Source organism: Coccinella septempunctata, chromosome 3, assembly GCF_907165205.1.
Source record: "Coccinella septempunctata chromosome 3, icCocSept1.1, whole genome shotgun sequence".
Classification (NCBI taxonomy): domain Eukaryota; kingdom Metazoa; phylum Arthropoda; class Insecta; order Coleoptera; family Coccinellidae; genus Coccinella; species Coccinella septempunctata.
The window spans coordinates 22,159,304-22,175,630 of record NC_058191.1 but is presented as its reverse complement, the minus strand read 5'-3'; the positions used below and the strand labels follow the sequence as shown (position 1 = coordinate 22,175,630).

The 16,327-nt window shown below is 36.4% G+C and overlaps 1 protein-coding gene across 1 annotated transcript in view; it reads left to right on the top strand.

Moving 5' to 3' along the window:
- The window catches only part of LOC123309453 (serine/threonine-protein kinase SIK2), a 71,653-nt gene that overhangs the window by 50,396 nt on the left and 4,930 nt on the right, over positions 1-16,327 (top strand). Inside the window, exons 5-8 of the mRNA XM_044892586.1 lie at positions 3,756-3,926; positions 4,005-4,128; positions 15,208-15,410; positions 16,002-16,189. Of these exons, the coding sequence (XP_044748521.1) occupies positions 3,756-3,926; positions 4,005-4,128; positions 15,208-15,410; positions 16,002-16,189 (686 nt within the window). The remainder of the gene's footprint in view (positions 1-3,755; positions 3,927-4,004; positions 4,129-15,207; positions 15,411-16,001; positions 16,190-16,327) is intronic.

Below are 16,327 nucleotides of genomic sequence, written 5' to 3'. Positions count from 1 at the left end.
TGAGTTTTTTTAACAGAAAGTAGAACTAGTCAAAATAAAGAGTTTCACCAAATATCACCTAAGTAGGTATACAAAACTGATCATTATTTGTCATCTGAATTATCGCGAAGCAATAGGAGAAACTTATCTCGTGATGACAGCATCAAACCAAATGGTTTCGTTTTCGTATTGGTCTCTTCGATTCTTACGTGGGAATGAAAATGGAAACTCAGGATTGCCGAATTTTTCTCATTATTTAGTATCTAGCTTAAACGATTTTATGAAATGGCTCACTTCGATAACAACTGACAGAAAGATACGTAGGACTAAGAGCGAGTTTCATAAAACTTTGATTGTCCGACACACGATTTGACAGTCACTCGATTTCTAAAACGAAATCACTGCAACCTTATCATTTCTGAATATATTGGAGAAGTAGCAATTGAGAATAATAGAATGGACGTATAAACTTCATAATTTGATGCGAGAATTATATTCTGAATGATCATGACTGAATTATAGATTGAAAACAAATTGTGGTCTATTCGTCAATCAAGCGTGGATTTCACGATCAAGCTTGATGAAACCCGCGGTAAGTGTAAAAAATAGAATATATTAGTTCAAAATAACACCAATTAAATTCGTCTAAATTATTTATAATTCTTAATAATAATAATAATAAAAGTGGTTTATTGTAAACATTGTTACAAATGGCCATCGACCGAGGTCCTTCAGCCTGTTAGTCAATTATACTTTTTTTTTAACAATTAATTGAGTGAAATTACAACCTTAGATATAATATAGAAAGTTTTTGTTGCTAATTTGTGGTGTCTTCGTTGTTGATCTGTTGCAGTGTCTCCCATAGAGTCATAGCGGGGTATCTGAATCTGTTGTGATTTTCTTCGCGTTGAATGCAGAACTGTTTTAAAATGCTGAAGTTTTTCTTATTCCTGCAGAATTTCTTAGCTAGTAGTTGTAGTCTTTGATCTATAGGAGTAATTTTGGTAGTCTGATATAAGAGGTTGTTGGACGGATTATAGAGAGGGTTTGATGGGTGCCTCAGCTTTGTGAGTTTTCTCAGTGCTGTTGTTTCTGTCACTTGTAACTTTTTTTGTACTGGATTTCTGCTGTTGAGGAATAATATGTGTCCATATTCAACAAGAGGTCTACAGATCATTTTATATATTTTGCTAGCTGTATTATGGTTTATGCCCTTTTGTTTATACGTAAGTCCTCTGAATTGGGTTGCTCTGGAAACCGTGGCTTTTTTGATTAATCCTGTGTGGAGGTTGAAATTGAGTTTACTGTCGAGATTGATTCCAAGATATTTTACACTATTTTTGGGTTGGATTGTTTGATTGTATAGTGTTATATTCGGAGAGGTACTTCTTAATCTATGATTGCAGATCAGGAAATGGCTTTTTGATGGATTGGGACGGAGTCTCCATTTATTAAACCATAAGGATGTCTTGTCTGTTAAAGCTTGTAGTTGTTCCATGGCATCTTTTATATTGTTGGCATGACTTACCAACACTGTATCAACTGCAAATTGTAACATATAGCATCTTCGGTTAATATATTTGGGATCGCTGTTGAAAATATCAGCACAGTATAAGTTGTAGAGAGTAGGGGATAATGGAGAACCTTGTGGTAGTCCTCTTTCTGGTGTGAACTCGCCTGATAGTTGGTCGTCGATCTTCACTCTCAGAGATCTATTCTCAAGCATATTCATTATTATACGTGTGAGGTAGTCAGGGGCATCGAAGGTATAGAGTTTGTAAATCAGACCTGAATGCCATACGCTGTCGAATGCTTTGTTGATGTCCAAAAAGAGTGCTGCACTTTTCCCTCCTTTTTGTCTCGTTGCTTGTAGATTGTTACTTAGGACTATCAAAGGGTGTATGGTTGAGTGATGGTCTTTAAAGCCGAACTGATAGTCAGGAATTTTATTGCCCATTGTTGTTTTCAATCTATCTAAAATTATTTTTTCTAAGTTTTTGCCCAAGTTCGAAAGTAGAGTGATTGGTCTGTAGTTTGATAATTTGGTTTGATCAGATTGTTTCTTAGGTATTGTGATGATAGTCCCTGTCTTCCATTCCTTTGGAAAGTAGTGATTTGAAAGGCAGTACTCGTATATTTTGATGATGAAATCGTGTACTTCTTGGTCTAGTTTTCTCAGTATGTCTTTTGTTATATGGTCATGACCAGGAGATGTGTTTTTGCCCCTTTTCAAGATTCTGAAGTATGTGTCGGGATCTATAGTTTGCTCTTGTTTTACCACTTTCTGATTTTTAAAAATTTCCATCCATTTTTCTATGTTGTTGTAGTGTTCTAGTGAAAAGTTGGGGTCGTTTTCCTTGGTATATTGTTTCTGATAGTATTTGGCAAAAGCCGCTAGTTTCTCTTCAGTAGTTTGGTATCTGATACCATTTTCTACAAGGTCTGTTTTTGGTCTGTTCTCATTGTTTTTATATTTGCTCAACTTCCTAATCTCGTTCCAAAAATTCTTGCCCTTTTGTCTGTTAATTTGTTCACATGCTGCAACCCATGTGTGAGCTTTGTAGTCTTGAATCATTCGCTGTATGTTTTTGTTGTAGTGGTTAATATTCTTCTTAATTTGGTCATCTCCTTGTGCTAAGTATTCCCTGTACATTCTTCTTTTTTTCTTTATAAGCTCAATTATATATGGTGGGAGTTCTTGGGTGCAATAAGTTTTGTAATATGTAGGTGAATTTCGTAATATCCCTTCAGAAAATAGGTTGTTGAACTTGTTTATGCATTCTTCATCTATAGTATCTACCTGTTCTATAAAGCTTCTCAGTTCCTTGTTGACCTTTTTCACATCACATTTTTTTAAATTGTATCTTGGTGGTTTTACAGTATTTCTCGGTGGTGTTCCAAGATCAAATCTGATATCTACAGCAAGATGTTCTCCTCCTAGGTCCGGAATAAGATTTATATTTTTGAAGTTGTGACTTATATTCTCCGTGCACAATATTATATCTGGTGTGCTATCTATGCCGTTGGCCCTTAGAAATGTGGGTGGTGTATTTTTCTGTATGAATGTTGAATTTTGTAGAAAGCTGGAAATTTGTTTTTTTTTCTGTCTGTTCATGTTGAAATCACCTATAATGATAGTAAATTTGTATAAGGATGCCATTGTGAGAATAGTTTCTTCTATTTTTGCGGAAGGGTGGATATAAACTAAGAAGATGTGTAAACGATCATTTTGAAATGGCACTGTGATATGTAGACATTCATTAAGCTTTTCACAATGGTCATCACAATCTTTTTCCTTTTCGAACACTAGAATAATTGTCTTAAAATGGGATGAAATAGGGTAACAATAATAGTACAATGTCAACATAAGCACTTCAAATACACTGTCCCAATTTTCTACACTGTTTTCACCCCAAATCGCACGATATAACAGTTTTTTCAAGTGACCTGATGCAACTAATCAGGTAGACTCAGATCTACTGAACCATGTTTTGTTTCGTTATTCCGATACCAGAGTCACCTTCCACAGTCCCGTACTTGACATCTAATGAAATTTATTTTTTCGAAATTCTAGAGGTAGTAGCCCAGCCATCTTGAATATTTTATATAGAAATTTTTTGGTGAAATGACCTATTTTGACGACTTCTACTTTTTGTCAAAATAAACCTCACCTTTGAGAACACTCTATATCGTAAGAGTCCGTAAAGTTTTTTTTTTTGCCATCCTGTATAAGATTAATAACTCAGTAAAAATCTCTTGATTCGTATTTTTTTCAGGCTGAGAATCTACTTTTGGATTCAAACAATAATATTAAGATAGCAGATTTCGGTTTTTCGAATTTTTATTCAACCACTGGACAACTATCAACTTGGTGTGGATCGCCCCCTTACGCAGCGCCTGAAGTATTTGAGGGCAAGAAGTATGTTGGTCCTGAAATTGATATATGGGTAAGTATACTGAAACTGGTTCTGAGTTTAATAGGATCAGAAACTTTCGAGAGGAAATTATGAATACATGTGTTTCAGAGCCTTGGGGTTGTCCTGTACGTGTTGGTTTGTGGTGCTTTGCCCTTCGATGGCAGTTCCCTTCAGGCGTTGAGAGACAGGGTGTTGTCTGGAAGGTTTAGGATACCATACTTTATGAGCTCTGGTAAGATAATTGATTTTTCAGTTTCACATGCTATGAATTCCTTCTTATCCTTTGAATAATGGAAGATATACAGTGGCCGCGATCCATAATATGTACAAGCGCCAGATTCACTTGTGAATCATTAGAAGAGTTCAATATTTCTTGAAATGTCGAAACATTCACAACGGCTGAATAGGCTTTATCCTTTATCTCGTCTAGTTTCAAACGAACTCCCGAAAGGTAGTATATCTTTAGGAAGGACATGACCTCACCTACTTTCAAACCAACAGAATTGTTCGAAAAAAATATTGTGAAAATATTAGCATTTTCGACGGCTACCTACCATGACCCTTTTAAAAAACAGAGGAAGAATTGCAAACAAGACCTTTCTGGAGCCAAATCTTATCAGTCTGGCATTTGATGGTAGATGTGCTAGCGTGATGTGAAGATTGATGACGTAATTAATTCTTCAACGATAGTGGTGCACACCGTCTGGGTTCCAGTGTATAACAACTCGAATTCGCTGTCAGTAGTGACTTATACCCGTTTGCACCGACTTATTAACGCAGGCTCAACGTTTCGGTAATTACCATGCTAGAAAATTCAGAGAAACAAGTAAGCCTTAACGTTGAGCCTGCCATCAGTTGGTGCAAACGAGCACAAATCACTCAAATTTTATTAATTGCTTCATGCTAATTCGTTTGTACCAACCTCAATTCCGATTGACTAACCTAAGTATCGAATTTTGGACGCAAAGCTGAACAAAAAGTTCGAAAGATCACATGATGAAAACTTATATGTTTCCTCAGAAAATTCATTATCTCCGAACTGCCAAATGACGGCATAGAGGGGGTAGTCAAATGCATTCAATAAAGCAAACTCTTATTGAATATAGAAAAAAAAAATAAATTTATATTGCGTTCTCGATCACTTACTCAACTAGACCTTTAGGTCTACATGAGCAGTTCAATTATTGAATCAAAAAGCACGAAATATCTTGGTTATACTATAATACTATTGTTTACAATCTCAGATGTGACGACCAAACAGGGTGTTCCTGAATTTCAGGTACATACGAAAAGAGGTGTTTCCTTGAGTTATTTTAAGGAAAAAAAGTCTCATGAATATGAGACCCCAAACGATTCGTTTTCGAGAAACAGGGTCTTACACTTAGAAGTTTTTCTCTTATGGTATCTACACTTCATATGATTTTCAACTGAAATTTGGCATAAATATTATAATTTATTGATAGTTCACACCATGTGACATGCCAATTTCGACAGCAAATCCACAGGTTGATATTTTTTCTAGAACACTGTCGCCTGTTTTCCTCAAGAATTTTTTTTGGTGAGCCACTGTTTATTTGAAAAAATTTGAAAAAAGCTTTGTCATAAAAATTCAGTGAGTAAACTGTGGTGAATGAATCATTCATCAAATCAAACTCGGTATTTAAGATAATAAATGTTTTTTCAGAATTCGTTTTGATACCAATCCCAAACACCTGTATCTCGAAAACGAAACGTTTGCTATCCCATGTTTAGGGGATTATTTTTGTTGAAATTACTTAAGGAATGTCCCCTCTTCGTTTTACCTTCAATTTAGGAACACCCTGTGACCATGTTTATCAGACTCGACAAAAAGTCACGAGTCTTGTAGGTATATAAGTACATAATATATAAGGAGACTTTGTATATGAGTTCTTCATTTTGCGCTGCTTTCTCGATAAGAAAATCCTCGCTATTGCATAAAATTCTTTGGTAGTATCAATAACATGCTAGGGAATGCTATAAAACAATTGAACGTAGCACATAATTATATTCTAAAGGTATTCAACACCAAAGGAAAATTATCTGCGGCGAGCAGACTTCTGAACGAAGATATCTTCAATTGCGAATTGCAAATTCATATTCGAACGCAGAAGACAAAATACAACATTTATAACAAACCGGGAATAAAGCATTATACCATTTATCACAAAGGATGCTAGTAACAAATTTCCAACAATAAATACTCACAAAATATGTAGGTAACAGTTTGCTTGAGTACTAGAGGCGTGCTCAGAATAACAAGGCTTTCATAAGCGAATGTGAATTTTCACCAATGCATGCATGCATTTATAGGAGTGAATTTTCGTTTTTTGGAGGCAAAGAAAGTTTATCAACCTTTTTGGAAAATTGAAAGATCTAGAATACATGTTTGTCTCTTTCTGTGCAGAGGTATGCCAGCATCTAGGTGCATTATGAGTATGACTTTAGCTTTACGGCTTTACAGTCCTTTCCAGAGGAACATTCACTTTTCCCAGATAACAAAAGGATTAATCTCTGTTGGAGCCCTTTCCCGGTTTTCGGGATGTCGATATAGTCCTTCCTCCTCCCCTTGTCCCTGGTTTTCGTTGGGTTCCTTATTTCTCTGCATCTCTTGACGAAGTGGATGGTGTTCTTTTTCATGTTCTGCACTCCTCAGGAACTTGCGGTCCGTTCTCGCCGTTCCTAGCAGTACCGCTTTCTGCATGACCCTATAGATAGTATCGTTTCATCAGATTCTCTGTCAGTTCCTTCGGTATCAGGCCTGTTGATGAAATGACAATAGGTTATAGTCTTGATATCTTTCAAATTCCACTACCTCCTGGTTTGTTCCTTGAGGTCTCTGTATTTTGAAATTTTTTCGCTGTGCCTATCTAGTAGCTTGTTGTTATTTGGAATCGCCACGTCGATGAACAGTGCTCTATTCTCATCTTCATTCAGTAATATGAGGTCAGGTCTATTGTGCGTGATTTTCCGGTCTGTGAGATTCCAGTAGAGCTTGTAGTGATCATTGTCCACTACAGAATCTGTATGGTTATTGTAATAAGGAACCTTTTTTTGACGTTAGAAGTTTGTATTTTATAGCCAATTCTTGGTGTGAAATCTTGGCAACAGCATCATGCCATGTATATTCTTGTACTCCGTACCTGTGAACTTCTGGCATCCCCCGATGATGTGCAGAATAGTTTCATATGTCGCACAGCCATAACTACAGCTATCGTCCGCCACTGAGGTATCCTTGGAATCACATGATCTTGGATGGCAATGATGAATCCCTCTGTTTCAGGAAACAACTTTCCAGAAGTCAACCAGTAGTTCGACGCAGATATGTCGACATAATCATGAGTGGTCTCGTTCTGGTGTCTCCCATGTAAAGGTTTGCCAATCAGCAAGGCATTTTGCCTTCTGCAGAGTGTTCTCGATTTCTAGGTGATCCTGTTGCAGCTTCAATTAAGTAGAATTATGACAAACTGCTTGATGAAGTTTCGATGTAGAAGTTTCGTTCAGGAAATATTCCCGTCCTTCAATTTCTTGGGACATACAAATCAATAATTCCTCGATGTCTTGGTAGCTCTGTTCGTTTTATTGAGCTTTTGGGGTGATATTTTTGATGCATTCTTCATATTTCTCTAGCCCTACAGAGGGCTGCCATATCGGTGGTGGTCCAAGTGATGATACCGAATGAGTAGGTAGTTCAGTGCTGAGCAAGGTATCAATCGCTTTGATCAGATTTTTGCTGTTTAGAACATTATTATTCTCAGTCTCCTAGTTAACTCCTCAGTGTCTTTAGCCAAAAGGCTTAAGCTCTGTAGGAGCCCTTTCCAGGTTTTCGGGCTCGTGGAGGTGGTCGGGTTGGGGCCGCTCCTCGGCTCCTTGTTGTTGGTTGGATTCCTGATCCACCCGCACTTCCTGTCGAAGCAGACGGTCGGTGTTCCTCTGTAAGCATTCCCCATGTACTTGCGTACAGTTCTCGCCGTTCCCAGCAGTACCGCCTTCTGCATAACTCTATTTTCATCCAACTGAAGTTTCCGCAAGCTCTCTGGTAGTTTTTTTGGTATCAGGCCTGTAGATGAAATGGCAATAGGAGGGTCTTGATCTCTTTTAACTTCCACTGTCCCTGGTTTGATCCTCTAGATCTGTGTATTTTGAAATTGTTTCGGTGTGCCTATCTAGAAGATTGTTATTATTTGGAATCGCCACGTCGATGAATAGTGCTCTGTTCTCATCCTTACTCAGCAATACGAGGGCAGGTCTAGTGTGAGTTATTTTCCGGTCTGTGAGCACCGTGCGTTCCCAGTAGAGCTTGTGATGATCACTTTCCAATACAGCATCCGGATGATAATTTTAATGGGGAACATTTTCTGACGTTAGAAGTTGGTATTTTATAGCCAATTCTATGTGAAGAATCTTGGGAACAGCATCGTGTCTACTTTTGTACTCCGTGCCTGCGAACTTCTGACATCCTCCAGTGATGTGCTGGATAGTTTCATGTGTCGCATAGCCATAACGACAGCTATTGTTTTTCACTGAGGCATATTTGGCGATATATTTCATGTAGTTCCTTGTCGGATTGTCGGATTCCCTCTCGTTATGTTCAGCAGTCGACATTTTTCTAGTCCAAGCTTCATTTTGATGTTTCCCAAGAATCCTTCCACCATTTTCAGCATCTGTTGCATTTGTTTTTTGGTAGATGCGAAGAGTTTCAAATCGTCCATTTAAAGGAGATGATTCAGTTTCATCATAGTTCTACTGCCGCTCTTGATGCCAAATCAGTAGTCCGTAGAATTCAATCTATGAGACAAGGGATTCAGGGCCACGCAGAACCAAGAGGGCTCAGCGAATCTCCTTGGAAAATTCCGCGTCTTATTGGAATAGGTCCTGTTGTAATGGAGCCACCTGCTGCTTTCATTTGAAGACTAGTACGCCAGGTTGACAAGGCGTTTTTCAGGAACTTAATAATATTGGGATCCAACTTGTAAATCTTCAGGATCGTCAAGAGCCATTCGTGAGGTATGGAATCGAGTGCTTTTTTTTTATCTATGTACGCAGCGTAAAAATTCCTTCGCTTGGAGTTATTATTATTAATGAAAATAGGAGCTGAGGCAAAACCTATAAACTCAATACAAAATAAAAATATGAATTCTCGAAACTTGAACATAAAACAATGAAATTCAACACATATCTATTTTGACTTGTGTTGTTTCTGTAGTCTTGTTATATCTATATAATCTTATGTTATTATATAATTTTGTGATAATCATACGAAAACTAGAAAATTCATAGCTTACGTTTTTATGTGAAATAGTGTGATGGAGACGGAGTGATGATCGAGTGAAGAGACCGAGTGTATTACTTGAATTTAGAAAATCTTCTAACATGTTCATCTCGATTACAAAGAGCGCTACAGATTCCTTTTCAATTTAATTTTGTCCCAAGTTAGTACCCAATTGTACCTGTATGAAGACAAAACTCGTTAACCACAGAAAATGATTGATAGCAGCAGTGTATCATCTATGTAGGTAAAATTGCAGCATTTTTGCATTCAGTATAGAAATAGAGATAAAAAATCTGTTTTGGTGTCTTTGTTCTCGTTCACCTGCTAAACAAGTAAATCTGAATAACATAACGTCTCTCCTGGCCATGAACTCGATATTCATCACTGGTATCTATGGAGTGTTTACTCTTTGCTCCCTGTTAGTCTCGCAATCATAGAACTGCCTATTTTTAACTCTCCCGATCTACATCCTTTCATCTCCAAGACCTAATGGCTAAATTTCACGGTCACATTTATAACGGTGTCAATAAAGTAGGGGGTTATTTTCTCGTTCAAGTGATCATTTATTTGTTGCGTGCATAAGATGACGCACGGGAGAGGTGTATGACGTCAATCCTTTGATTTCTGAGCCGCCGTGATCCTTTTTTAATTATTTATTATATACCCGAAGGAAACATAATTGGCCAGTCGGAGAATTTCATATGCCATCAATTCAAACTGAATTCAATGCGCAGAAAGGATTCGCTTCTCCGAATCTATATACAGGGTGTCCTTTATTAAACAGTCCAGCCGAATATTTGCATACGAGTTTTTTCGGGAAACACCAAGACGGTTTCTATTTTTCTTTGCAGAGGGATATCCTTTGATTTTAAATTTTTTAATGTTTCTAAATTTTAATTTTCATTCGTCTAAACGGAGTAGCAACCACCTCTAATCACTGAAATGGCGATTGGAACCGACTGAAGGTATTGTAATTATTTTTATAAATATGTTGGATACATATGTTAGAAATTTTCTCTTCAAAGAAAAACGATGTCCTATTGGTTCTGGTGTAAAAAAATCGGTTTTAGTGAACTGCATTAATTTTGTTTTTTAAATGGAATGATCAATAAATTTTCACTTTTTGGGATTTTTCATCTAATTTCGATGTGATGTCGATCATGATATGACCTTGGAACATAGATACAAGGAATGGAAAATAAACATTTGTTGTTGTCCGAAGACCAAAGTCCAAAGACATCCGAGTGATAGTTGCTTAGTGTCGCCAATCACAATTGAGATCATTCAATCTGACATCATTGTCACGTCAATTTTCCGTAAAAGTAGGTAGGAGCTATATAAATGTATTTATTTTACGCCACTGCCTTAGTGGCGCGCTAGACAGAGAAGCATCGAATGTTTGTACCCCAACAAATACATTGTACATGTATTTATGTTCTAAGGATATGACTGATATTCCAGATATATTTCGGCTGTTAGACAAATATTCTATGTTTCATATTTGATATTTTTGTGACAATATTTCTTGTATTCTTGAATACTCAGAGATAAATAAATTCTATTCTATTCTATTCTCGAGTCAGTATCACAAGCATGGTCATGGCAAGCGCTTTTGACATCAGACGAATTAAACTTGCAGGAATTATTATTGAAACCGTTTTTGCCTTAGATTTCGATGATGAATTTTCATAGGTAATTCACAAACAGGCCGAATTTCGATTTGAATTTTCATTAAAAAAATCATCAAATGGGAACTCACATTTTTCATAGAAATATGACTAAAAACAGTCCCATCACCACATGTCTAAAATTAACCATAGAGATATTCCATAAATAATAATAACTCTTCAGTAACGCGTTTAATCATCACAAAATTACAGTTACTTATTGCATCTCTTCGAAGAAAACTCAGAAATGATTTCAGTGATGATGATTACGATCAAGGAATCAATTAGAAAATTTATCTATCTATCTTTATCACAGAGCTGGCATTACTGGATTCCGAATTTGAATCATGAATATGTTGTGAAAAAAATAGAAAAATTTCCATATTTCTGTCTATTTTCAAGAGACAACAGCTCCCCTACTTAGTATTTCTGTAAACATGTCAAATTTAACTTTGTGTCTTAGTTTTACCTGGGGCATGGCCCCCTAAAACAAAGAAACAATTTCCACGGACGCCCTGACAGAGTGTCTCAAGTTCAGGTGCCAATTAGACGTTTCTGGAGAACTGGATATTTGAAATCTGAAAATTGGGATCATGATATTGTTCGAAGTTCTTTAGTGAGCTGAAATATTTTTGGAGCCTGAGCACTTTCAGTTATACAAGGAGTGTATTCTGTGTGTGTTTCTGATAACATTCAACGCCGAATACATTTCTGTTAAAACCATTTAATTCATTGAAATAGTTTTCGAAATATCGAAAAAAAACTGAAAAGAGAAGGAAGATATGCTTACACCAGTATTATGTTTGTTATTCCTATTCTAAATATCTTAATCACAAACCGTTTTCACATTTGCAGTCGAAAAATGTGCAGAAATATTGTACATTTCCTGTAATTAAAAAAAAATTGTCACAAGGTTTTTCCAATGTTGTTTCGAAAAACTTCGTTTTAAAATTTTTTTTATTATTGCGTTTAATTCTGCGAAGAAAAATAATAATATGTGTTCTAACACGTTAATTCTCCTAAAATGAACAATTCCCCAGTTATTTAGGATTTTCTGAATTTATGTCGTGCGTAGAGTCAAAAATTAATAAAATCTGCCTCTTATCAATAATCTATGATCATAGAAGATAAATTATCCAAATAAATCATAAGTGACAGATCTAATAATCTTATCTGAAAATTTCGTGTCATTCATTCAAATTCTGCATTTTGCGTTTTTTTTTTCCAAATAAATAAACTCGGAAAGAAGATCTGTCACTTTATTGTGACAGGTTATTGGGAAAATTTATCTTCTATGACCATAGATTATTGATATGAAACAGATTCCATGAATTATTGTACTCTACGTACGACATAAATTCAGAAAATTCCAAATAACTTTAATTATTTTTTTTCTGATCGAACCAATATTGAGCTATATCGCCTTAGTTACCATGTGTCATAACACACTCATATTTCCCTAGGGAAATATGGAATGTCAGTTCATATTTCCCTAGGGAAATATGAAACGTCAAATCATATTTCTTTCAAAACGTCAAATCATATTTTATTTCTTTATTTAGTAACAAAATGGAAACTGCAATTGTTGAAATTTCCACTGAAAGTTTTTCCACCAGATACAAAGGAAGAAGAAATATCTTGTTCATAATTATTCGTCGACGAGACTACAGTTTTCTTGAGAACATTCCGTGCAGCAGCAGTCTCGGACGATTCTCCCAAAACGGTCTTCAAAGACTGTGATGCTGCAGATGGCTCTCCCTCCACACCTGCTATCATCTTCGCTACCTTATTTTTGTGCAGCATACTGTCAGCCAGATAGCCTTCTGCAACAGACGAACTTTTCCAACCACCATGTCTCTTGAGTGTTGTCATTGAGGCTCCCGCATCGGCAACCAAAGTCGCGGATGTTCGTCTTCCACAATGGCCTGTATACATTTTCGGATTATATAATCCCAACCATTCAGCAACCTTACTCGGAATTTTTCCGAAGGTATTTTTGCCGACAGGCTGAAGAGTACACTTCTTATCTCTATAAGCTACGAAGAACCTAAGAACGCCTTGCGGACGCAACGCCGAATACTCCCGCACCAAACGAGCAGCACCCAGATCTTCTTCATCAATTATAGTGAATATTCTGTTTATATCACTCTTAGTTTTTGAGACTTTAATTATGATTACCGACCCACGATCTTCGATATCTGAAGATAGCATATTCACCAGCTCTTGTGTTCTGCAGGCGCCAAAGATTTCCATTATTAAAACAACCTTCAAAATTGTGAATGTGAAAATCTTATAAACAGAGGAAATCAAAATTAAACTTTTACCTTATACATCAAAAAAACGTCATTAGGAGCTTCACTCAAGAATGTCTTGAGCTGCTCCCGGGACAACACTGCTGATTTTTTAGGAACGTATCCTTTATTTTTGTTCTTAACAAATGCTTCGACTTCATCGAATAATTTGACATCAGTTTTTTCCTTCAAATGTAGCATTGATCTTAACATCGATAGTTTCGGCCATAACGTGTTTGGTGAATATTTCTGCGACTGGGGATCGAATGAATTAATCATACATCAAGAATAACAAGAATCAGAGCAACATACCAAATCTTGGAAATATGCTAACAAAATATTATCGCTCACACCGTCCACCAAATTTTTTCTTTTCCACTCCTGAAAGCAATCGTACTCTCTACTGTAGGCAGCTTGAGATTTGGCCGGAACCAAAGATTCACGGGCTTTTGCCGATTGAGTTTCGACGTAGTTCGACATTATTTCAATAATTTTATTTCTGACAAGACGTCAAAATGAAACCAGTCAACCATGATTTTCAGAAACATGGCCCATAGCAACGTTAAAAATTTAATTATTACAAACATATACAATCTAACAATGATTTCCCCATAACAGATTATTTCAATCAGAAAAAAACTATTGATTACACCACGGGAAATATGAATATATTTCCCTCGGTTGTCTATACATCCCTCGGGCTCCGCCCTCGGGATGTAACTTTGACAACCTCGGGAAATATACTGTTCATATTTCCCTAGTTGTAATAATAGCTATATTTCGAGAGTATTGACTTATTAGAACACTATCATTATTTTTCTTCGCAGACGCCAATACAATCATAAGAAATTTGATTTCTAATTTGAAAAACGAAAGTTATTGGCAAATCTTGATCCCAATTTTTGACGCGCAACATTTGCAACAGCCTGTTAAAGTTTTCCAAAATTCAGAAAATATTCCCACATTTTTCGACTTCAAAAATGTGAAAACGGGTTGTGCCTAAGATATTTAGAATAGGAATAATAACGCATATAATACTGAATGAGTATATCTCCTTTTTTTTAAGTTTTTTTCGATATTTTGAAAACTATTTTAATGAATACAATAGTTTCAAAAGAAATTTATTCTGTATTGAATACTCATTCATATCAGAAACGAAAAAATGATAAAAAAATTTTAACAAATTTATTTTCACTCTTCGTATTACCGGAAGTGCTCAGACTTCTCCTTCTCTTCACGTCTAATAGGCACTGGAACTTGGGACAGCCTGTATTTGCAAAAACATCTTTGACCTCTGAATTGGCGTCTCATAATAAAACGCCTCAGTTCAATCATAAAACTCGAATCGTCCGCGTATGAGAAGCTAATAAACTGAAAATCCCCATGTCTATAATAAAATCGCCTGAGATTGAAAACGTAAGCAGCGTTAAGCGCCTCCCCTTCTTGTCGTGACGTCAACCGACGATGGCGGTAAATGACGTCAATCAGAGGATCTAGAGGTCGGGGGCCGAAATTTCCCTCCTGCACCAGGGTTATTTTCCCCAATGACGGAAACTGAAATGGCGTTATTTTTACGGATAGGATGAAAATAATTTATTGCGTCTATCCCAATCTCAAAAAGTCACTTCGCAACCAACATGCAAGTTAGCAGCAGCGAGTTAGCATATTTTCTTGAACGCAAAGCAAAACAGATTTAAGTTCAATTATGGATTTTCAATTATCGGCCACATCAATTCAATCATATTTTTTTCGATTCGTCCCTGAGAAAAAGATATAACCATTTTAAGTTTTCATATTGAGCTGTGCCACCCCTGGAGAAACAAAATTACCATTAGAATAACTACCTACTTTTAAGTAGTTCATTGAATAATCAATAATGCGTTACTGATGAGCCCAGATAAAAGCGAAACCGGTCTATCGCTACTCTTAATCGATTTCTGCACCTTCTCTATTATATACTCTGAATGAAGATTACTTCTAGTCCAATTCCTTTCATAAAAAATAAACCTCAATAATATATCTTCAACAATTATGTATTGAAATCACTTATATTTCTGCTACAGACTGTGAATCACTCATACGAAAAATGTTGGTGTTAGAACCAACCAAACGGTACTCCGTGGCTCAGATGAAAAAGCACCGATGGATGCAAATAGCTGTACCGCCAACTGTCACTCCCATCATCCTTGCTTCTAACAAGCAACCGAATGAACAGATACTGAGACTTATGCAGAGTTTGGGGATAGATAGCTCGAAGACAAGAGAGGTCAGTATATCCACGGTACAAAATAGTCTTTTTTACAAAAAAACCGTTATCAATTCTATATGAAAAGTTCATGGATTGCCAATTTCAAAATTGAGACCAAGAGGAATATCCTATTTTTGGTGCTATTCTTCTTCAGTACAAATTAATTTGTGTGAGATTATTAATAATGGCCTTCCTGTTGATATCCGAGTGATGGTGGGTGGCTAATTTGGTTTAGATTCAATTTTTAATTTAAACAATATGCAGTTCCTACAAACTCAGAGTTTGGATCCAATGGATAATATTCGCTGCCATCGTCACTCTGAGAGCTAGGCGCTGGGGTATATTCATATATCAAATCGTCTGTTGGCATCGAATAAAAGGATTAGGATTAATTCGTTCGATTTCCGTCGAGAATTGAGTTGCGCTGCTCTAACCGACCAAAAAAGATCGAAACCCAGCTCAGCATATTTTCTTCCCCGACGGAATGGTCTTTCTGTTGAAGGCATGATTCTATTTCTGATCAGTAGTAACTCTGGATAGTACATGAATTTTTCAAAATGATATTAATATTTTTTTCTGTATAATTCTTATATTTATCTGAATTTGCAGTCGATAAGACAAGGAAGTTACGATCATCATGCAGCAATCTACTTCTTACTACTTGATAAGCTTAGGATTCAGCTAGCTGGAGTCGAAAATCAAGTAGCGGTGAGGGAAGTTCAAAGAAGGCGGCCTTCAAATATCGCAGAGCAAGCCATGAGAAAAATTGGCAGAGCCAACACTAGCGAAGATTGTAGGTAGGCCAGTTTTACACAGATATCTTGGTTAATATAACGGAACTTCAAATAAACCATTTTATGGCACATTTGTGGCGTACCTCGCTCGAACTCCCTCATTTTTGTAGATTATATTTTATTGTATATTGTTGAATGAAG